The following is a 24,831-nucleotide window of genomic DNA, read 5'->3' as shown; positions in this document are numbered from 1 at the left end:
TAGGACATGAGATTCCTTTGAAATATGGTTAAATGCTACACAGATATAAACATATTATCATTATCATCACCACCACTGTCACCATCACCACCACCACCACCACCACCATCATCATCATCATCATCACCACATTCTTCTTTATGACCAAAATATAAAATCTATTGAAGATCTGAAAAAAATGTGTGTTGGCCATGGAAAGCAACACAGATGAGGGGAAAAAAATCAACGTGAGTGCTTGGAGCCAACCAATTTTCACAGCTGAACTTAAACAGTTAAAACTGGTCTATGAATGTGAAGTAATTGGTTGCTTAATGGTATTTGTAAGGAAGCAAAAAATGTTCACACACACATTCATGGACAGAGGTAGGAGAAAGGAATCATAAACTGTGACCTTTCCTACTCTGACAATATATAAGTCCCTACCTAAAGCTGAAAAGCTTCTGTGGCTGGAAGTTAGAGGAAAGGGAAAGAAGGAAACAATATGAAAGAGAAAAGAAGAGATACATCAAAGAGATCTACAACCATACAAAATTGGGGGAGCAGAATTCGGCTGGTAAAGAGTACTGGGATTTCGCTCCCTTTCAAATTCAGGTTCTGCCTATAGAGAAAATCCTGAATATAATCATCTCAACTGTCACTTATTATCTGTCATGCACATGTAATTATATATATATATATATATATATATATATATATATATATATATATATATATATTTGTGGATATATGTAAAATATGTACAATATATAAAAATATCATACATTTAATTATATATGAACTTTATATAATGGGGATATATATACATATATATAATCCTTACAGTAACCTTGTTATGATATCGCTATATACTACAGATGAGGAAACTAAAAGCTCAGAAAGGCTGAGTGAGTTGCACAAAGTTATATGCCTAGTAAGATCCACAACTGAATTCAGGTCCATCAATCCAAAGCTCATGTTCTTTCCCCTATGTCACATGGTCTCCCACAGTATTAATATCAAACATCGAACTAAGTCTTTGATAAAAGGACTTGCTATAAATATTCTTAGTGATCACTGGATCATATAGAACCCAAGTCTGATTCAGCTTCTCCCTTTTCCTGTGTGTGTTGGGGGTGGGGGGTTCCATCCACAGGTCTTTGTCTAATCTTTCTTATGATTGCCCCTCTCCTGCTTGTCTTTACCTACTCATTGGTGATGGCAGATCTTGACACCTGCTTCTATCTGGAGTCCCTCTTACACTAGCCTAGCCCACCTTAGCCCTAAGCAAACCACTGAAAACTAATGAGCAGCATCACTCTTCTGGTTCTTCATCTTATCTATCTATCTATCTATCTATCTATCTATCTATCTATCTATCTATCTATCTATCTATCATCTATCTATCTATCTATCATCTATCTATCATCTATCTATCTATCTATCTATCTATCTATCTATCTATCATCTATCTATCTATCTATCTATCATCTATCTATCTATCATCTATCATCTATCTATCATCTATCTATCTATCATCTATCATCTATCTATCTATCTATCTATCTATCTATCATCTATCTATCTATCTATCTATCTATCTATCTATCTATCTATCTATCTATCTATCATCTATCTATCTATCATCTATCTATCATCTATCTGTCTATCTATCTATCTATCTATCTATCTATCTATCTATCTATCTATCTATCTATCATCTATCTATCATCTATCCATCTATCTATCTATCTTTATTTAAGTACTTTCTACACTGTGCTTTCCCTCTGAAGAAGCTGTGAAAACAGGATTAGAATTCTGTAGAACCCTCAAATTCCCTGCCACCTGGCTGAACACACAGTATTCCTCACTTAGGATTATGGGCACAGTGATGGACCCTGAAATTTTGGCCTCACAATGCTGGGGTCTAATCAATTGAGTGGAGCCACCCAGATAAAACTGGTTTGAGGTAATTTAGAAATAATTTAGCAATTGTCCCCAGGTGAAAAATATTAGGCCCTCAGTTCAGTGTTTTGCATTGTGCTCTGAAATCTTCAGAGATGCATTTTTAAATAATCATACTATATTTAACCAGGCTTTATAGAACTTAGTGAGGTTGTGAGTTCACAGAAAAAAACTGGTTATGCAAATACTGCCATAATCATGTGCTCAGCAGCAGTAACAACTATTTATTAAGTGCTCACTGAGCGCAGAGCACTTTATTAGGCACCGGAGGAGTCACACCCAAGCGTGTTGTAAATACTTTCACAATGCCACTTGCAGTGAAATACACCACTATTTAGAAGGTCTTTCTAAACATTTTCTAAGAACCACAGAAATTTCATTGCTAAACTTCATATTAAAAAACAAAATCATGCCAATGTTTTCATACAGAAAGCTCTGTCCTTGCATAAGGGTTTTCGTTTCATTAAGTTCTTCTTAGGCTACAAATAGAAGTCAGTGGTGCCAGGGCCCTCCCACCCATGCATCATGCAGCAAAAACACTGTCACTCTGGTATATGTTGGCATTTTTTTATTGTGGCCACAAAGCAATCACAAGCAGATGGTACAACTAACTTCTATTTGTGTCTTAGCTACTAAACTTCTTATGAAAGGAAAAACTCTGTGTACAGGTCAAGCAAATCTGTGGGTGTCTCTGTGCATGGCAGTGAATCAAAAGTTGTTATGGGCATAGTGAATCATCTTGCTGGTGGCAGTGAAAGCTGATACATCCTCATTGGAAGGCAATTTAGAAACATGCATAAAAATGCTCATATCTTTTAACTCAATAACTCCAGTATTTTAAAAAAATGATCCAAGATCAGGAGAAAGCGTTACATATGAAGAAGTAGCTTTATTTATGATGGTAAAATTTTTGAAGTAATCTGAATGTACAGCAAAAGCAAGCTGATTAATTATGATGAATACTTAATCTTTTTTTTTAAAAAAAATATATCCTTATTGATTTCAGAGAGAAGAAAGGAGAGGGAGAGAGATAGAAACATCAATGATGAGAGAGTCATTGATCGGCTGCCTCCTGCACACCCTCAACTGGGGATTGAGCCCACAACCCGGGCAGGTGCCCTGACCGGGAATCGAATCCCAATTGCCTGGATCCTAGGTCGCCACTCAACCGCTGAACCACGACCGGCCAGGCTTAAAGTAATCTTATGGCCACAAAAATGATTAATGTGAAGATTTGTGGCAACATGAAAAAGTGTTTCCAATATAGCATTAATTTTAAGAACTATAGATCACTTGTATACTTCTAATTATGTAAAAGTCTGAGTGTGATGACTTTGAATATTAGAAAAGAAGATGTTAAAATGAATAATCCTGGGATGCAGTAATGGCATTGTGAGAAATATTTTCCCTCTATTTTCCAAGCTTTCTCTAATATTACAATATAATCTTTGTGATTTAGAAGTGGGGTGAAAAATGAGGGTAAAAAGTTCTTTTGACCTTCAGTTCATTTTCTTCAAAGACAGAGAAACTTTGAAGAAAAAAAACAATGGCTGCCTCTCCAAAAACACAAGAATACAGTTTGGACCGTGAATACCATCCATCCCTTACTTCTTTGCCACTTTCATTTTTGTTGGATATAGTTCCACATACCTGGTTAATGTGCTTCAGTTTGTCAATAATTTGACTGACCACTGGTTCAGGGCCCTTCATTTTCAGCTCATGGAGGTTGAACTGATTTTTCATTCCATTCCTTGCTGCCTTTTGGCTGTATCTGGAAAGGTGAAGGTAAAGAAAAGATTTGTCACAAGAGAGTCTGAAGCAAAGTGAAAGCTGACTGTATCTGGCACCAATGGTCAAGCTGACCACAAGCTCTCTTCAGCCTTTTAAACCATGGGATGACCCCATGAAACAAAAAATAAACCACTCTGGAGAGTCTCTTTACAATAGAGAACACTCATTTAATAGTCAACAAACATTCATTCAACATCCTTTTTTTCTAGGTGTTGGGGATACAACAATAAACAAGACAGATAAAGCCTTTATTGTGTTCTCTGTCTAGTGCATAGTCCAGAAGAGTAAGGGCCAATGTCAATGCTAAGGGAGGGCAGGGAAGCACACTGGAAAGACCTCAACTCTGAGCGTGCTTTCTACTCATTTGAAGGAGAAAGACTCTTGCATGTTCTTTACCTCCTCTCTCTTCTCCAATTGCTTCTCCCACAATTTCTTGAAGGCCTTGGAGCTGGGTTTCTTTTCAGGAGGCTTTCCCAAGCCATTTGCAGCATAAATTTTCTCTCATTTTAAACATTTTTTCCCCCAATTATAATAGCATAGTCAGGTTAAGGACAAATTCATATATATATTTAAAACTGTTTTTAGAGAGAGAAGAAGGGAGTGAGAGAGAGAAACATCCATTTGTTGCCTCCATACATGTCCCCACCAGGGATCAAACCTGCAACCTGGATATGTGCCCTGACCGGGAATCAAACCTGCAACCTTTTGGTGTACAGGACGACACTCCAACCAACAGAGCCACCTGGCCATGGCCAAATTCATATTTTTTATTACCAAAAATAATGTTCATTGTAAACAATTCAAACAGTACAGAAATAAAGCATCAAGTAAAAATTCCTCCATCATCCTATTCTTCCAAGAGAGAACCATGGTTAACAGTTTGATGCATATTCTCCTAGGGGCTTTCGCATGCATATACTAAGAGATAATATCAGCCAAAGTTGGAATCATACTACTCATAGCGATTTGCAGCTTTTTATCACTTAATACATATCTTGGACATATTTCCATGTCAGGACATAAAAACTGCCTTGTTATCATTACTTTATTCCTCTGTATGGCTCTGTCTTTATTTACCTAATCTCTTACAAATGAACAATTGAGTTATTTCTAATATTTTCCTAATATAAACAGTGCTGCAAAGAGCATTCTTGTATACTAATCTTTGCACGTATGCAATGATTATCTATAAAGGATAAGTTCCTACAATTTAAGCAGTTTACATATCTAACCCCAAGTTATGATGTGCAATGAATAATTAATACTGCTGTATGTTTGCATAGCACTTTACAAAGCAGTTTCATGTCACTCAGCTCATTGGTGCTTCTCAAGCATACTGTGAGGGTGATAGGGCAGATTTCATTATCTCTTTATTGAAAATTTCACAACTTCAGAAGATATTGATCTGATTCTGTTAGGTTTTCCCTTGCAAGATACAGTGTATCTGCCAATATTAAGGACATGCTTTGAAAAACATGCATGGTAGCTGAGGAAGTCAGGAAATCTAGTTCTGACTTTTATGATTTAAATTCGTCTTCCGGCCCTGGCCAGTGTTGCTCAGTTGGTTGGGCATCATTTCCATGATCCAGGAGGTCACGGTTTGATTCCGGTCAGAGAATATGCCTGGGTTGCAGGCTTGATCCCCAGTAGGGGGCACACAGGAGGCAGTCAATGGATGTTTCTCTCCCTCTTCCTTTCTCTCTCTAAAATCAATAAAAATATATTTTCGAAAAAAAGTCATCCAACTCATTTATAAATATTAAATCAAGTTAGTCCCACAGCTGATCTCTTGCAGCTCTACTATATTATTTTCTGCCATTCAGAAGAGTATCCCTTTAGCTCAACTATTTTTTATCTCCCAGCCATGGATAAGGAACCAGGACTAAACGCTGCTGCCCAATTCCATTGTGACTCAATTTTTTAAAAACAGCTTTGGGTTTAAAAGCTTGCCAAAGTTTTTGAAAAAGTTGAAATAGCATACACTGTTCTGCTCTACCCATGTGCTATTTAAATCCTCAAAGGACTCTAGTAAATTAAGCATGGTTTCTGGTTACAGAAGTGTTGGGAAGAGCTGGCCTGTGGCTAAGACCTAAAACTTGCTTTTATTTTATTTACTGTACAAAGCAGTAACCATAAGTACTGATCCAATTGATGCTGATAGTTGCTAAAATTTAGTGGCACTATTTTAAAACTCTGTGTTCTTGCACTATCCCTTTAGGTGTCTCAATTCCTCCCTCCCAAACACCAATATTTTTTTTCTGTTTTTCGCCTTTGTATCATTTTCTCCTTAGTCAGACAAAATAGAGAATGGAATCTTAAAAGCCATGAGCGTTATGATGGAATACTATGCAGACATTAAAAGAACCAAGTTGATTTGCTTGTGTTGATATGGAACCAAATCCAACATACAGTATAACAAATACTAGTAGTGGTTAAAAATGTACAGTGTGATTCCATTTGGGTAAAAACATGGGTCTGCATATGCATTACTCTCATACACTTTATATGCGTTCAAATATCCACAGAACATTTTTAAGAAATGGTAACAGCAATTACTTCCAGTGAGTGAGGGGGAGATGTTGGGAAAGTTTTCTTTTATGTCCTTCCATATCTTTCACATTTTTTACTTTTAAAATAATTAAATTTTTAATAAGTGAAATTTTATATACTAATTTTAAGGCAAAAGAGAAAACAAAATAAAAGAAAAATTAAAAGCAGGGCTAACTCAAATGCACATCTTACGGCCCGTGGGAAATCTTTCTTGCTAATGAAAGTTATGTTAACCATCACTAGCGTCTAGGCTAAAGGGGATTTCTTAGATAGAACCCATATTTGGGCCAATACATATAATGTTACCTTGGAATTCCTTCTAACGTCAGATGGATATCACCAGATCACAAACTCTACTTTGTTAGGTTAACCACAGCTTGTATGTTTTCTGCTCTTTAATGAGGTACCTCTAACCTGCCTCTTTCAAATGGACAGTATATCAGTGAGGATACGAATATGAATATACATTCTTAGGAGTAGTATCCTCTCTCAAAACAGAGGCAAAGAACTTATTCAAGTTCTTGCTCACCTTCCCTGTAGATGCCTAAAGTTCTCTCCTAACGGGAATTGAGGGCCTCCCTGAACCACTCTGATGCGTTCTGACCTGCTGCTGTTGCATCTAAATGTATTGTGGAGACAGTTCTGAGTTGTTCATGCTCCTTTTATGTACATTCCATGTGCCATCCATATAGTTTGTGATCTCTATGAAGGCTGAGGTTCTGTAAGTTCCCTTTTGTAACTTCTGTAAGTACCACCCACAGCACCTTGGAGTACCTATAATAGTAACAGCTGTCAGCATTGAGTGCTTTTTCTGTGCTACTTACTGTTCTAAGTCCTGAGGAAAAAGAAAACATGCATAGCCTCATTTAATCCTCCTAACGACCCTATGAGATAGACACTATTATTATCAGCCTATTTTTGCAGATGAGGAAACTGAGGAACAGAGAAGTGAAGTCACTTTCCCAAGATCACACAGCTAGTTAATAGCAAAGCTGGAGTTTGAATTTGTTTATCTACTTCCAGCTGCCTCTGTTCTTAACCACTATTCTACTGTTGCTTCCTTAGAAATCATCCATGCTGACTAAATATTGGACATTTCCTCACCACACTGCTCCATTGTATACGACAATTTGCAAGCTACTTGTATTGCCCTGCAAGGCTCACAACAGTGCCTGCAGCAATATCTCTCTTTACCTACTCAGCAGATTCCTGGGTTTGCCCTTTAAAAGCCCTTGGGGAGAGCCCTGTGTATGGAGTTACTTCTCCCAAACAGAGGTCCACAGTATCGCTATGCTACTCAGCGAAATATTTACATTCTTGGGAGATAAGGTGTTGAAGTTAGAGAAATAAATTCCCACCACCACCACCATGCCACGAGACAAACACCAAAGGTGATCTGAAATCTCTAAGGATAACAGGAAAATGAATGCAAGAGAAAGTTGCACTTGACGTTTTTGTCATTTTGGCTATAGTAATGTGACATATGTGATGTGTCCCTAGGGAATTTTACGTAACATGCATGGTTTGAGTTGCAAGCTCAGAGGGTCTCAGTTCGTCGTGTCTCTGTAGCTTTGCATTAATTAATTAATTCAGTATTTCTTTTCCACTCACTCCCTCTGTGCCACTGGTGCACATGGCTGGAGAAAGGCTTTGCATGTTGGATAAGCCATCACAGCCTTAATTCTCCTCATCCACAGATTGCTCAGAGTGTCAGGAATGGGGACACTGTTGGCCATGGGGAATTTTAATAATGGGTTGTCTGCTTAGTAACACTCATCTCTAATTAGATTAATTGTCCTCTCTTCAGAATACTGCTTCTTTCGTAATGCTTTGAAATGGTTCTGGCAATGAATACTGGCCAGCAGAGGAGGAAAAATAAATAGAAGGAAGTTGCTACCTCCCAAGTCTAAAGTTTCCTTAACTGGACATGTGTGTGATGTGAGAAGTGTCACCTTTAAGCATTACATGTGTTGTATTCTCCTTCCCCCATCCAGTTCAGCACAAAAATGACTGCTAGAATACCAAGAAAACCCTATTTGTGAAGTGAAATGGGGAGGGGCATGCTTCTGTTCAGGCAGATTGGTTGGGAATGGGGGAGGACAAGGAGAGGGGGGAAAATCTGTGCAAAAGCCATAAAGAGAAAAGCAACCTAATTAAAACAGGACATCTGGGCATGCTTGTCTAGGGACAGTTGAAGCAAAGACAGCACTTGTAGAAAAGGAATAGAGTCAAACGAGCGTAAAATGGGTGAGATTTTCCCCCATTTCTGTGCTGGCTGAGGCAGCAAGGGTGTAGTGAAAGGAAATCAAATTCAAATGTAGACCATTCCAAATGGAAGCACCCTTAAGAGATCAACTTATCCAATCCACTCGTTGTGTAGATGAAAAAGCAGAGACCCAGAAAGGGACTTTCCTAACAGCACAGTTGTTAGTGTCACAACTTCCACATTAGGAGAGATTCCTTTCTTCAAAAGGTTTCTTAAATGCACATTGCTGATTTTGACACTACTGGAAATGATTTAGGACAGGAAAGCTGCTAGACAATTCACTTTCCTTCTTCCCTTAGGCATTAGAATGGTGGCAAGAGTTTGAGAGCAAGACTTAGAAAAACTGCTCCAAAAAAATTTGATTTCACAAAAGTTTAATTTGCTGCAGGTTATAGATGGCTACAAATAACTTACAGATCTCACATTCTCAGAGCGCCATCTAATGGGAAGACTTCGGTATTGCATGTAGTTCCCAGCCCAAACTGAGTGATTTATCGGACTGTTTCCTTGGAAAAGCACTAATCACTGTGGAAAATGGGATAATTTAAAGAGCATAAAAAGCTTAAAAACCAAACTAGAACACAGGATAGAAAAGACCTCTTATTAAGAGGCCTGTGAAGTTGTTCTTTTTTCTATCCAAAACTCAGCCTTAATTTACATAAATGATCAGAAAAATAAAGCAAAGGTTAAAATAGCTGAGTTTTACAAATGCCCTTTAAAAAGATGGCAACAATGCTTATTTACTTATGCACATATTTTTATTGATTTTTTGGAGAGAGGAAGGGAAGAGAGAGAGGGAGGGGGGGAGGGAGAGAGGGAGAGAGATAGAGGGAAACCTCGATGTGAGAGAAACATCACTACTGCACATGCCCCGACTGGGGATCACACCCATAACCTGGGTATGTGCCCTGACTGGAAATCAAACCTGCAATCTTTTTGTGCACAGGATAGTGGTCCAACCAACTGAGCCACACTGGCCAGGACCATGCACATATTTAAAGAAAAATGTTTTCATAATTGTTGGTACAGCAATACCACTACCAAGCAAATTTCAGCCAGGAGACTGCTAGAAACAAATATATCCACCATACTCCAAGAAACACCTCTGTTCTCAAACAACAGATGTTCAGAAATTACAAATAGATTTCAACAGAAGGAAGCGAAAGACAGAGAAGAAACCAGGGAGATGTAAACCCATTTAAATCTTGTTTAGTGGATATTAGCTATATAAGTTAATAACTGTATTAGAATCGATTGGTTTTTAATGTATTTTCAAACCTCACTGTGAAAAGGGACTAAAAGATTGGTCTTGGAATATAATCAAGAAGTCATTTAAACACAGAGAAGCAAATAATATTTTCCAGATGGTGAGGAAAGCTTGAGAAGTTGATATCACCACCATAGAGAGAAGAGTGGGTGGCTGTGGGGAGTAGCACCCTGCAGAGAAGGGAAGGGAGAGAGAAAAATGCCTGAGATGGGATCAGCTGAATGTTTTTCTGAAGAAGCAAACTCTGTAGAGGAGCCTGGAGGTAAGGAGACAAAACAGTACATAAGGAAGCAAAGGGATTCTTGTGAGAACTTCAGTATGTGTGGGAACCCTGAGGAGAACTGCCTCCTGGGCTTTGAGCCCTGACCAGGGGCAGTCAGGGTACTAGGCCAGGGTAGGTGGGGCTGGCAAAGGGTTCTCTGAGGGGTATCCTTGAGGGGAACAGACCAATGAGGAGAAGAGGACTCTGACTCTGTTTAAATCTTCCAGTAACAGAAAAAATACTCAATTCAAAAGTTCGATAACTGGGAAGGGAGGATGTAACAATGTGTGATAGGGATTTATTATTCAATCAGCCCAAACTCATTTACCAACTCCTTTTAGCCCAGAAAACCAGATGTTTTCTTGTCCCCCTGGAGTTAAACCAAAAGAAAATGATCTTTACCTGTGTTTAAGTTTTTTTTTAAGTTAGGTTTTTAACTCATGAAAATATTCTGAGTTGGAAAGGACCCTTGAAATCAGTCCAATGCCCTCCTCTTACAGATGGGCAAATTGGGCCCCAGAGAGACCAAGCAGTAGCCATTCAAGTTATTACTGGCATCAATGCTGGTGGAACATGAATGGAACTATAACTCCCATCAAATTGAGGTGCCAAAAAAAGGGGCCAGAGAACAGGTCACATACCTCAACAACACATGAGAGCATTGTACAAAAGTAGCTGATATTCAAAATAATGGTCAACAATAAAATTTTTAAGAGGTGAAATTCAGTTTTGTATTCACAGTTCACTGAGACAGTGAGTACATAGGACATTTCAGAAAGGTTGAGTCAGATGGTGGAAAGAGCACTGGCCTTGGAGTCAAGTCGATGGTTCAAAAGCTGGTTCTACCTCTTACTCTGTGACTTCTGACAATTAAACCCTTCTAAACTTGAGTTTCCTCATCTATAAAATGGGATAATGCCACCTGTATTGGTTTGAGGATTAGCTGATACAATGAATGCTAGTAACTTGAGATACCTAAGGTGATGTGCTTAGAACAGTGTCCAGCCCACCTGTTATCATCATTATGTGACATGCAGCAGGTGTTCAATAAATGTGATTTGAAAAGGATTTCCTGAGAGAAAATGAATAAATCTTGCAATGAAAAGTTAGAAGTTTCAAATCTGTGCATCCCCACAATGAGAGAGCTTGAAAAATGAAAGTCTCAGTGTCTAAGTAAGTCCTAGATAAAGTAGGAGTTGAAACAAGGGCAGGAATGACTTAGAATTTTGGGAAATGAGCAAGGCCTAAAGTACCAGAGCTTTCTTGTGTATTATAATTGAGCAATGACTTGTCAGTAGGTCACACTGGCTTAGCTATAAGGAACTCTTCGGCAGAGAGGTCCTGACAAAGCTTCTAGGTAACTGAGAGGGGAACTAGGGAACCTGAGAGGGGAACTTACTAGATAGGACTTCAAATGATTCAAAATTAATTGAAGAACAAATCATTAAATGTAGCCCAGGGCAAACAAGTTTCCCAAGTGACCAACTTAGGGTATCAAAAGCCTATTCCACTCTCTCCTCCCCACCACATTCCATACTCCTCTCTATGATAGAAAATATTCTGCTTCCACTTTGTATAATTGTCACAAATAATGAATTAGATGGCTCTTGAAAACACCCACATGCTTTTTCAAATCTCTCTCAGCAGAATGCTGCTTGGTTTGTCTCGGGTACCCACAGGGTCCACAACAAACATCCATTCTTTAATGCAGTGATCTTCAAAATGAAAAATAGGACTCTCAAAGTCAACCTACAATCACACCTCACTGACTCAAGACCAGTTTGAGAGAGAGGTAAGTCTGAGTTAGGAAAAAGTAGGACTTGTAGAATTTTTCCTTGCATTGCATTTCAAATATATGCGATAACCCAAAGAAAAGCCTCCTAAAGTGTTACTTTGGGTGTCCTACTGAGCCTTATTTATGAACCGACAAAGCTTATGAGAGAAAGACAACTGTTTAACAACTGCTGAAACACTTTAAAAGGAAGCTCAAAATTCCAGCCACTGTTTTCTGATGTTCCTCTTGTCTTAGCCACAGTCACTTGCAGGCCTTAAAACCCAAGTCCTGAGCCAATGGTGACAAAGGCGAGAAGGTGATAGCTAAGCTGAATGGCTTGTCAGGCCCCAGCCTCTGGAATTAGTCTTGGTCCTTGAAGCCAGTATTTCATGTTTTTGGAGTGAACCCCAGAAGTTTAGGCATGACTTCCACCTGCCGGCTATTTCCCTGGGCTGTATGACCTGAGCTCTGTCCTGGTTTTCTTGTTTTTATCTGTCTGTTGGGAGGTCCTCTGCTTTAACCAGTGCCTGGCATATAGTAGGCAGTCAATAAATGTCTGCTGAACTCAACTGAAACTGGAGGCCTTACCCAAAGCTCAGCTTAGGTTGTAGAGGCTCTGACCTACTCTGCCTAGCTCTGGTCAGCATGTTTCCCTTGGGGCCTTTTCCCCTAATCTGTAGCCACTGACTGAGGACTTACCTTTCACTAGACTTATGTCTGGGCCCTGCTAGGAACACCTACCATTGTGTCCCACTCACTAGACTGCATCACTTTGGAAACCAATGCTTACCTAGAAAATTGTAGAGTTCCTTCCCTACACCCAGTGAATATCATTATTCAGGGGTTTGGTCACTTCCCATTTATGTCAGCCAGACAGGCGAGTTGCTACAGCCCAAGCACCACTCCTTCCAGCTCCTGTGCCATCCCCATAGACCAGTCACTGGGTTCCCACACTGATCCTACCCAAGATACACACCTGTTAGTAATATCGATTTGCATCACAAACCATTTTCTAATAGTATAAACTTCAGTCCACTTCTGGGTCTGATCGAATACCATTTCACTGTTATGAAAACAAATTCTCTGACATACTTGTTATATTTACTATGGTCAAGACAATAACTTTGAGAGGGTTTCAGATCTGATGGTGAAGTTTCTCAGTTTTTTGGGTTAGAGAGATAATTTGCTGTCTTCTTTCAGGAATAATGCAAATGCTCTCTATTCAGTACTTACCCATCAATTATCTACACAGCCCTGTGCTCAGTCATAGACCCTGATAGTTGGAGGTTTGGAACTTTCCAATGTTCTGGCACACTATCTCTAGTTTGGACCTCATAGTCTGGATCCTGGTTTTGGCTTTGGCAAATCTGGTCCTCAGAAAGTGAAATCTTCACCTAATAACTGTGTTGGATTCCCCTGCAAACCTGTGATTCAGAGTATGCAGCTCTACCACCTCAAGACCCATCTACAGACACACCATCCTACATCATGACCCCCAGAGCACTGGCATAGAATGCTGTTGTGGCTGATGTGAGGAAGAAGGGACTAGCAAGAATAAGGTGTTAGACTTGCCCAACAACACTGAAAAGTCTTGTCTGCAGAAAGTAGAACTGCTACTTCGGCTATCTTCTCTTAAAATCACTCCTAGAGTCCCAGAATCCAGGCTTTAGTCAGAGCCCTGAGGTTGCAGAAGGAAAGACATTCAGCAAGTTGGCCCGGCGGAAGAGAGTGGTGATCGTGGGCATGGGCAGGGTAGTTGGCACAGACACACAGGGGAAAGTGCTCACCACTGCCAGTATCTGACTATCAGAATAGCTTTACTCTTGGCAGGTCCAAGCATGGCACTGTTGCTTTCTAGTTGCCAGCAATAAAATAAAACTAAAGAATAATAGAGGGAAGAAAAGGTGAACTGAAGTGTAAACTACCCCTACTCCAAACTGCCCCAGTAGCTGCAGGTGCCCTCGGTTCTTCAACCCTTTGCACCTGCTCTCCTGCCAGAACAAGTGGCCTATTGTGCAAGACTGCCTATGGAGGTGCTAAGCAAACAAGAAGTGACTCTCCTGATCATAAAGTAGATGAGATTCCAGGAAAACTTTACTAAGCCAAATAAAAGTGATTGTAAAGCACTTAGTAAAATATAAACTGCTACATAAATACTTAATAAAAGCTCACAGCAATGCACACAAGAACAACTAGATCAAAAATTATCCTTGGCCTGGAGGGTCTTCAGAAACAGTGGAAATTGTCTCCCTCGCTCTGTTGTTTTCAGCCACTTTGTATTTCTGTTCTCTTACCTGCCTTCAGCTCTTCGCACTTCGCTAGATGTATCCCTTCCCTTAGTGATATATCTCTGTGGTTAGAGGGCTTCTAATTTTCATTCTGGGTGTTGTGTCAAATATTATTTGGAGCAATAGACACTGCATTCCATTTCTTTTGCTCAGAAGCCCACTGGGATTATGTGGTGCTATGGGGAGAGACATTTTCTTTAAGGTTTAATTATGCGAATTTCACCCCAAACTCTCTAATATCAGAAATTGAAAACAACTCTGACAACATCTCAAACAGCCAATTTACCTGCTCCCCTGTAGCCCCAAAGATACCTGGAGGAGTCAAATGAAGAATGAACTTACTGCTGTCTTAATGAGAATGATTATACCCTGGGGCTCCTTTTGAATTACTTTCACTTTGATCTGCTTGGGAAACCATCCTGGAAAGAACTAGATGTTCAAAGTCTTCAAGGAGGGATTTACGGAATTCCTCCTCCTTTTAGACTCCCTCCCCTTCGAATATCCTTGTCATGGAATCTCATAGGCTGTTAGATCTGGAAAGAGCTTTAGAGGCCATTTTGTCTAACCCATTTTAAAATAAAAGGCTGAAGGACAAGAACTTGCCCAATATCACACAACCAATACATGGTAGAGCTAGGACCCAGGCTGGACTCCCAATCTAGAGCTAAAGAGGACTCTTCTTCTATTTTTAAAAAATTATTTATTTTTATAATTTTTAAGTGCACATGGGACATTCTCAAAGATAGACCACATGTTAGGACACAAAACCAGTCTCTACAAGTTCAAGAAGATTGAAATCACATCAAGCATCTCAGATCACAGTGGCATGAAATTAGAAATCAACTACAGTAAAAACACTCACAAACATTCAGACACATGGAGAATAAATAGCATGTTATTAAACAATGAATGGGTTACCAATAAGATCAGGAAAGAAATAAAAAACTTCCTGGAAACAAATGAAAATGAACACACAACAACCCAAAATCTATGGGGCACAGCAAAAGCAGTCCTAAGAGGGAAGTTTATAACACTACAGGCCTACCTCAAAAAGCAAGAAAAATGTTTAGTAAATTATCTAACCCTACAACTTAAAGAATTAGAAAGCTCCCCTGTGAAGCTATCCGGACAGGGCCTTTGTTTGTTGGGAGTTTTTTTTATTACTGTTTCAATTTCATCAGTTGTTATTAGCCTATTCAATTTTTCCAATTCTTCCTGATTCCGTTTTACATGATCTCATTCATATGTGGAATCTAATAAACAAAATAGATCCAGAGACATAGAAGCATGGAACAGACTGATGAGTCTCAGTGGGAAGGCAGGGGTCAGGGAGTGGGTGGGGAGAGATTAATCAAAGAACTTATATGCATATATGTGTAACTCATGGACACAGACAATAGTGTGGTGAAGGCCTGGAGGGAGTGGGGACAGATATGGGGTGGAGGGGATCAATGGGGGAAAAAAGGGGGGGGGATAATATTTTCAATAAAGATAAATTTAAAAATAAATAAATAAGTAAAAGTAAAGCCCTGAAAACAAACAAACAAAAAAAAACAACCAGGAAGAAGGAAGGAAAGCTTTGAATCCATGAAGGAGAGAATACAGGTGTTTGACAGGCAAGGGCAGTGTAGTGTATAAGAGGGCATAGATTGTCTGAGTTTGGATCCCATCTCTCTTACTAGTGCTGTGGCTTTTAGTAAGTAACTCCATCAGCAAAATGGGGGTGATAACAATGTCCAGCTCAAAAGGCTGTTGTGAGGACTAACTTAGTTAATGTACACAAAGTGCCTAGCACTGTGCCTGGACATGGGAAACACCATAGAAATGTTAGCTATTATCATCATTAACTATCTCTACTGATTTAGTCCTACTCTTTGAAGTTTCACTGCACCATTACACAGGATTTGGGGGGCAAAGGGAAGAGAAGTGATCAGAATTCTTCAGGGAGAAAAAGGTAAGAGAAGTTAAACAGTGAAGGCAGAAAAACCAACAGAATAGGTAAGCTGAAGTTCCTCCAGCAATCCTTCATCCCTCCAATGTAAACCCCCTACAAATTTACATTTTCCACATATTTAGGAGCTCCTAGAGGCGTAAGTGCCAGTAGATGACCAACTGTCTCTCTTTGCCTGGGACAGAAGGGTTTCCCAGGACTTGTGGTTTTCTGTGCCCAAACTGAAGAAGTCCTAGGAGGAACTGTTCAACTATTTGCTATAAAACAAGATATTGAAGGGAGGAAGGCCAGACAGTATATACCCTTAGATGCAAATAACTCTTACTTGATCCCCAGTAGATCCAAATGCCCACCTTTTGCACCAACCAGGACCAGGGGTGGGAATTTTGATGTTTTTTGGCAGAAACAAAAAGAAATAAGGTAAAAATGACAGGAAGTGGGTGAAGCTGTTCCTGAAAAATTAAGGAATGGATCATAGAAGGGAGCTAAAATTAGGCCTAACTCCATCTATCCTCCAGTAAAGAATTGCAATGGCTATTTTTCTTGTTTTATTGAATAACAGAGCCATAGCTACCATTTCTAGAGGGCCTGCTATGTTCTAGGCACTCTTCCCTGCATTTCACAATCTCTCTGAATCCTCTCAACAATCCTTTAAGGTAGAAATTAATAACTCCACTGTACATAAGGGGAAACTGAGTCTCAGATAAGAAAAAGCTAATATATCCTGAAGCAGAAATCTCCCCAAAGTTGGGGGCTGAAACCCACTAATTTGTCTGATGCTTTTGATGATTGCCCTGCAACTCTGAAATTTGCATCATTGCGCTTTTTGTCTACTTCAGTTTCTAACCCTAAAACCACCATGGCAGAAGCACCTCAAAAGAAATACTGAGCCTTGGCTTCAGCATGATTTTAGTCTGCCTTGTCCCTAAACAAGCTTGGAATCAAACGACTTTAATACCTAACCCAACACCGTTGAATATGTTTTCTATTCTCCATTGTTTACTTTCCTTCCTATGGCCCCTTCCTCTCGGCCCTGTTTTTATATCATATATATTTGCTTCCCTATTGGTGTTTTCATTGGCTCTCCTATATTTAAAGTTGTATATACACTGCCTTGAGCCTTCTGGAGAAAAGTCAACACATAAATCTAAAAAAACAAATAAACAAACAAAACCCAAACAACAAATAACTAAACCTATTTTAGCAAGAGATCTTGGGATGAGCTTCGTATGTGTATATGCATATCTGAATATGTATACACTCCAGCACACAGGTTTTTTTCTTCACTTAATTCCTTTACCACCAGATTGTGGATTCTGAGGGTCTTTCCATTTTGCTATATAAACCAGTGAAAGGCTTGTTAGTGCTAGAAATTGGTCCTTCCCCAACTCCCAAGTATTCAAAATAAAGCGTTCTTAAAATAATTGCATTATAAAAACAGAATCAACTATTTTCCCTTACCTTTCCGAGATTATGGGGGGAAATAAGCCAGTTTGTTCAACTCCCTCTTAAAAAAAATAATTTGTACATGTCAGGAGTTGGATGTTAAGGGTTTTCTTGATCACTGCCACTTGCTGATACGTCACAGTCTGTTCCTCCAACTCAGCAGATGAGGAAAAAAGTCTCCTCACTCTACTTTTCTGCATCATCTAAAAGGCTTCTGAGGGGATCTCCCTGGACTGCTAAGAAAGGATGCTGGTTTATTTTTCCTCTCATCCTTCTCAGTAAGTTGTAAACGCGTCAGCAGGCATAGGCACTGGATTCTACTTATCACCATATGTCACACAGGACCTAGTATATAGCAAGTGCTCAAGTTTTGTTGAATGAACCTGAACTGTCAGATGTTAAATGTAAAGACAGCATTTTTTTCTCTCCAACTAGGGGTTTTGGAACATGTACAGGTTTAAATAGTTATACGAATTTAACAATAAATTTGATTAAACAATAAAATTAGGTTTACATACAGTATCAAACCATCCAGAAAAAGAATGAAAATTTCAGTCAATTATCCATATACTTGGCCTAACAGCTCTAAAAAGGTATTTTCAGTGCCAAGGCAGCTAGCTTACTTCCGTGGGTTCTTTATTTTTCTCTTGGTCTCAGGGATCCCCTAACTGAAATTCTCTGTAGTTTGACAAAGGCAAAAGATGGAGAATTTTCTGCCTTTGGCAATTATAGGAAACTTTTGCCCACAAGATATATGACGGCTTACGTGGAAGAGAGTATCTCATATAAGGCAAGTTTGCTAATTTGAAGATTTTGGCTAAATACTAGAAACCAATGTTTATCTCAAGCCAAGATGGGGTGGCCGTGGGGAGGCGAAAAGGACAAATGATAGGCTTATATGGTGCTCCCTGAGACTATATCTGTGAAAACCCTCTCTTCACTTATATTTCAATTGATTGGATTCATAAGAGAAAAAAATTGAAAGGATGTGAAATATGACCTTATTAAGAGACAATTACTTGTTTAATTTTTAAAAGTTGAGTGATCTGTAAATCCAGACGAGGAGGATATAAATAGCTCTGATAATGTAGCTGACATGGATATTTGTATTTTCTTCAGTGTCAATATTTTTCTTTTAATCAGGCATCTACACTGACAAATCTCATTCCCTTTTAGGATCCTTGAACTTCATAAATTTTCTTGACTAAAAGTAGAATATTTCTCAATGAATACAAGCCCAACCTATAAAGATAACAAAGTTATAACCCACTTGACAATATGAAGTTGCAACTGTTACTAAAGACTAAATTAAATGAGAAATTCAATTGAAAATTCTGGAAAGGTTTTAACCATAGATGAGACATGCAGCACAAAGCTAATCTTTATAAATGGTACAAATAGAGGGCACACATGTCCTCAGGCTACAGAACTTCATATTATTAAATGTACATTGCTAAGTAAATTTTAAAAATCTAGTTCCCTAGTCCCATTGTTGCATTAGGTCAGTAATTTAAGTATGGGTTAATTATAACCTGAGGGTACTAACCACAGAAGACTTACTTCCTGGATTACATTACCCTTATTCTGTCTACAGATATGTTTGATTGCCTTGCTTCCTTCCTTCCTCCCTCCCTCCCTCCCTCCCTCCCTCCCTCCCTCCCTTCCTTCCCTCCCTCCCTCCCTCTTTTCTTGATCTTCCTTCCTTCTTTTCTTTTCTGGAGAGTATATATCAACAATAAAAGTTGTTGTTTTATAAAAAAAAGATTTTTCAGAAGTATAAATAGGAGTTTGGAATAATAGTTTTTTTCCCATACCATAATACTTATTTTATTTTATTTTGTTCAATACCCTAAGATATTTGAAGCTAGCATATTAAACAAAAAATATTTCAGTCAAGAGGGTTCTTTTAAGGGTGCAAAAGTACATTTGGCTAACTTTGGACTCACAGGAACCTAGCAGGCTTTAGATTCCAACATTTGACAGAAGAGGGCTTTCTTGGCTCCAGGGAAACACCCTTCACAAAAGTATAGTGAACATGAAGTAGTTTATATGAGCAAAATTCACTTTTAAAAATCCTACTAATTCACAAAATGTAAACGTGGTCAGAAATTCTTTGCAATTAACTAAAACTGGATCTTCTGATATATTAGAAGATAGATCCAGTCAGGTTACAACATTTGCTCTCAACATTCACAACAATGAAGAAACCAGTATCAGTGCTTGACATATATTAGTAGCTCAAGTATTGGTTAAATGAGTAAATAAATGAGTGATTGAGTACATTAATAAATAAATATATTGCAAACTAAAAATTTCCTTTGTAATAAGAGTCCATGGTTAGAAGATATGCTGCTTAAAACAAATTAGTAGTCAGGAATTGTTCATTTTTCACCATATTAACATACTGGTGGGTAAGTCACTGGGATGGTTTCTCATCAAGTTTATGCAGGAACCATATATTTGACCTTTGGGCATTTTCTTTTTAATATAGTTTATAACTGTTTTCAAGCATCTACTTTTTATAAATCTAAATATCAAATGCTTTTTTCTGACAATTTAAAAACTATGTCATAATAGGTATAGTTTCATGATTCTACTTAGTACCTGATGAGCTTTTAGGATGATAAATATACACTTTCCTCCAAAGTGGAGTGGGATGCCTGGGGCCATTAATCCCTCTAGCCTGATTCGAATTTGCTACAGGGAAATGTATTTCCAGGCAAGTTCAGTGCCTCATAGAGGGTGGCATCCAACCTCAGTCTCATTAGCTTCTTGTTCTCATTGTGCCAGTTCTGTAAAATAGCTTAGTTGAGGGAAAAAAGCTATTTTTAGGCATGTGTTTTACTTTGTATTAGGAAGAGGAGGGTAGAGAGGGAAGGGAGAAAGAAGAGAAATAACCTGAATTGAACTTCCAGTATGTAGCAGTCGGCTTGGGGCTTTAGATTTATGACCTCACCTAACAGTTACAATGACCCTGTGAGGTACCCTTCCTTTAATGCCCGGCTGAGTGTGGCTCAGTGGTTGAGCATCGACCTAGGATCCAGGAGATCGGGGTTCAATTCCTGGTCAGGGCACATGCCTGGGTTGTGGGCTCGATCCCCAGTCAGGGCGTGCAGGAGGCAGCCGATCAATGACTCTCTCATCATTGATGTTTCTATCTCTCTCTCTCCCCCTCCTTTCCTCCCTCTGAAATCAATAAAGATATGTTTAAAAAAAAAATAAAGACTTTGAGCCTTTCCAAGTTAAGTGACTCACACAAAGCCACACATAGTATGCTATTTACTAGCAGAACTGAGATGCAAAACCAAGTTCATCTGGCTCCAAAGCCTTCCTCTGTCCATTACATTACATTGCTATTTAATTCCATTTAGGTGCATGATTAATTATCCCATGTCCTTATATTGGTTCCTACTACAATGTAAGCTCCTCAAAGCAAGTAACTTACCTGTATTGTTCACCCTCGTATTCTAGCACCTAGCTTGGTGCCTAACATATAGTAGTATCTCAAAATGTAAATGTTGAAGGTATGAATGAATGAATGAGGAAAAACACATATTGTCAGAGACAGAGGGACTCTAATCCAACTGTATCATTTTTTAGATGGGGAAACCAAGGCCCAGAGAGGTGAAGTCACTTGCCCTAGGTTAAGCAACTAATCCGTGAAAGATTCAGAACTCGAGTTCAGGTCACTTCTGTGTTCTCCTCTAAAACACGCTACCACTTGTACAAACATTTTTGATAGCATGTTCATCAACTCCATGTGGTTTCCTAAGATTCTGCCTCCCTGATTTAATTTCTTAATTGCAAGCGATTCCTTACACATGCAAAGACAATTAGTCCACTAGAATGAAAGCTCTGGGAGGATAGGAAATTTTGCCTGTTTCATTCATTTCAAGATGACTGGCAGTTAGAAGGTGTTTAGTAAATATTTACTGAATAAATGAATTCATATTATTTCCTTTCCAGCTATGAGGAAATTCTTCATAGATGATGAATGTTAGCATGGATGATACTAACAAACACTCACACGATCATATTTGATCAAAAGTACTGAAATAGTACTCCTTTCTACTTCTTCATTCTTCTTTCCTTCACCTTCATCACTAATATGGGAAAAATAACGGTATCTATTTCATAGGATTGGTGTAAGGATAAAGACAGTTAACACAGACAAGAACTTAATATGGAGTTAACTCTCAGTAAATAATAGCTATTAGTATGAATATGATTTCTTCCAATCAATCAACGAATAAGGGTCAACATAATTAGGAGATGGAAGAAGCCAAAGGCTGAATACATAATTCTCTATGTGCTTCAACGTTGGTAAATTCTGAGGTCCATAAATTACAGAAAGAATCTGGCATGTCATAGATGCTCATGTTTGTTTTTCCTAGAATTTTTCTTGTGAAATTAATGGGGGCAAGAAAAGACATAACTATCCCTGAGATGAACATATGATGATGATTCCTCAAACACTACTCTATTTATCATTCAAAAAAGATTACCTCTCCACGAGTTCTTGTCCATTCCAGCAAAGAGTGTCGTTTTCGGCCACAGGGCTATGGGTACAGATGTATCCAGGCAAAGCGCTATAGAAGCTGATGAAAGATTTCAACTTCTGAATTAGTTCCCTGAAAGAAAAAGAAAACATCTGTGCATAACAGGCAAGTAAACCCAGTATGAGTAAAGTTTAATTTCCTTATCAGCATGACAGAAAGGCTCTACCAGGCTGATCAGAGCAATAAATGATTTTTTAAAGACATTCTTGGCTACAAGGCCACAATTTTGTTTTCTACAAAAATCAATAAAATTATATTATAAAAAAGTTGCCTGCCATATAAGGTGCTGTTCCTATCAGAAGGACAATTTAATCCCAACATTCATTTTCTAACATATTCAGCTTCCATTTTTTTTCCAGAATGCTGTTACCTACATTCTCAAAGGTGCTGATAACAAGGCACAATGGAGCACTACCTATCTTTTGGTTTCTGAGTGTAACTGAATGCACTGATTGTAATTTACAATGCCATTACCCTAGAGATGGCACCCTTCCATGTAGGCTCTGGCTAATAGTTGCAGATCAGAATTGCGGGGCGCTCATATCAGTATAAGCTCTATGAAATTCTCCTGATAATATAGTCAGAGAAAGTGCTAGAGGAGGAAGGTTTCTTTGTCTCTATATTGCTGTTCCTATGGGAGGAGGGAGGAGAGAAGAGGGAGCAGATCCTACTATATTTCATTATTTATTTGCTTTGGCTTTTATGGTATATATGATAAGTGAAATGTGCGTGTGTGTGTGTGTGTTTGTGCAAGTGAGAGAGAGAGACAGACAGACAGACAGAGAGACAGAGAGACCGTATTATATCTGCAAATATGTATAAACACACACATAAATACCCAACCAAATTTCCGGCCTACTATCTTGTTACAGATATACATGGACACACAACATAAAACATTACAGACTGGAGAGATGTGGATATGCTTATAAAGAAGTATTAAGATATCTATGCAATAGCCCAGCTGACATGGCTCAGTGGCTGAGCACTGACCTATGATCTAGGAGATCTTGGTTCAATGCCTGGTCAGGGCACATACCCAGGTTGCGGGCTCAATCCCCAGTAGGGGGTGTGTAGGAGGCAGTTGATCAATGACTCTCTCTCATCATTGATGTTTCTATCTCTCTCACTCTCCCTTCCTCTCTCTGAAATCAATAAAGACGTATTTTTTTAAAAGTTTTTAAAAAAACTCTATGCAATAAATGTCCAGTGGTAAACAAAAATAAAATACTTCTTATTTTCTAAAGTGGTATTGCTGGTAGAAAGGCAGTTAAAGAGTTCTTCATATCCAAGTCTATCTTAAGTCTCTAGTATGTTTTTTGAGACTTGCCAGGGAATTTGCTGGCAGAGTAAGTATTCAATGCTGTCTCCAGGCTAAGAATGAATTGGCCTGATACATAGGCCTTTGGAGGAGCCAGAGGTCTGAATCTCATTTGAATACTGGTGGGAGTCCTGAGCCCAGAAATGCCTTCTGGGGGTTGTTCTCAAATCTAGCCAAAAGAGGGAGATTGGTAGAAATTATTTTCTTGCATTTAATGCCATTTTCCATTTTATCTCCATAAAACAATTCATTTCAACTAGTGATTTAAAAGAGAGAGAGCTTATAATATTCAGCACATCTTCATAAAGGCTCGGGCCACAGTAAAGACAGGGTGATGGACAGAACAACTCAAGAAAGGTTATTGAGCCAAATATAACTTCTGATACCCCAAAAGTTGCTTCCTGCTATGCTCAGCCCCTCTCACAGCCAACTCCTGGTGGCTGAGCTCCATCAATTTCCAAAGTGAAGAGGCTCAATACAGGGCTCTGAAAATAAAAGTCAACATTATAGCTTCTCACAGAGGAAAAAGATGGGTTCAATTAACGCTAATAGGAGAGATGTTCTGTTTTACAAGGTAATAATACAGTTCACAAGAATGGAAACTAAAAGACTAAAGGCTGAGGCTAATTCCCCCCTCTCCATGAGGTAATGGAATATGGCCATTAGTCTATAAGAAGCAATGGCTCTCTCTTTAATGAAATAGTTTCCCTTAGCCCTCCTCCTACCTCCAAACTCTCTCACTACCATAGCACATGGCAAGAAAAATTGAACTCATAGAAAAGCCTTCCAGTTTGACTTCCCTAGAAGTTAAATAAAAAGCACTCTGAACTTTTCTTAGCCTCCTAACTCTTGAAGTTTTAAGTAATGATAAACGTCACCAAAAGATTGGAGAGGATTCAGAGACAGTCTATCTAAATGTCAAGGGGATGATGGGCTGCAATAAACGTAATACATCCCACTTTAGTATGGAACAATACTACTTGGTGGGGTCAATATAAAAGTAAAAAAAAAAACCACAAAGAATGTGAGTAATGTAACCACAGTATGGGTCATCAAATTCTAGAACTCAGGAGAATCTCTTTGAAAGTTAAACAAAGTAACTTGGGGAAATAAAAGGCCATCCTACTTTGTAGGGTACTCATTACTACCACAGAACATACAAGATGGATATAGGAAGAAATTGTGTTTTTGTGGGGTTTTTAAAAATTTTTTATAGATTTTTTAGAGAGTGAGGAAGGGAGAGAGAGAGAGAGAAATATCAATGTGAGAGCGAAATGTCGATAAGCCACCTCGTGCACACACCCTACTGGGGATAGAGCTGAAATCTGGGCATATGCCCTGACCAGGAATTGAACTGGCAACCTTTTGGTGCATGGGACAACGCTCAACGAACTAAGCCACACCAGCTGGGGCAA

The 24,831-nt window shown here is 38.8% G+C and overlaps 1 protein-coding gene across 1 annotated transcript in view; it reads right to left on the bottom strand.

Annotated features, from left to right (window-relative positions):
- The window catches only part of GPC3 (glypican 3), a 355,125-nt gene that overhangs the window by 84,502 nt on the left and 245,792 nt on the right, over nucleotides 1-24,831 (bottom strand). The window contains exons 5-6 of the mRNA XM_016198007.2: nucleotides 22,042-22,167; nucleotides 3,592-3,712 (exon numbers count right to left, since the gene is read on the bottom strand). Of these exons, the coding sequence (XP_016053493.2) occupies nucleotides 3,592-3,712; nucleotides 22,042-22,167 (247 nt within the window). The remainder of the gene's footprint in view (nucleotides 1-3,591; nucleotides 3,713-22,041; nucleotides 22,168-24,831) is intronic.

The sequence above is a fragment of the Miniopterus natalensis genome, chromosome X (genome assembly GCF_054644295.1).
Source record: "Miniopterus natalensis isolate mMinNat1 chromosome X, mMinNat1.hap1, whole genome shotgun sequence".
In the NCBI taxonomy this organism is placed as follows: Eukaryota; Metazoa; Chordata; class Mammalia; order Chiroptera; family Miniopteridae; genus Miniopterus; species Miniopterus natalensis.
Note: the sequence above shows the minus strand (reverse complement) of the source record. Positions and strands in the feature narration are given on the sequence as shown.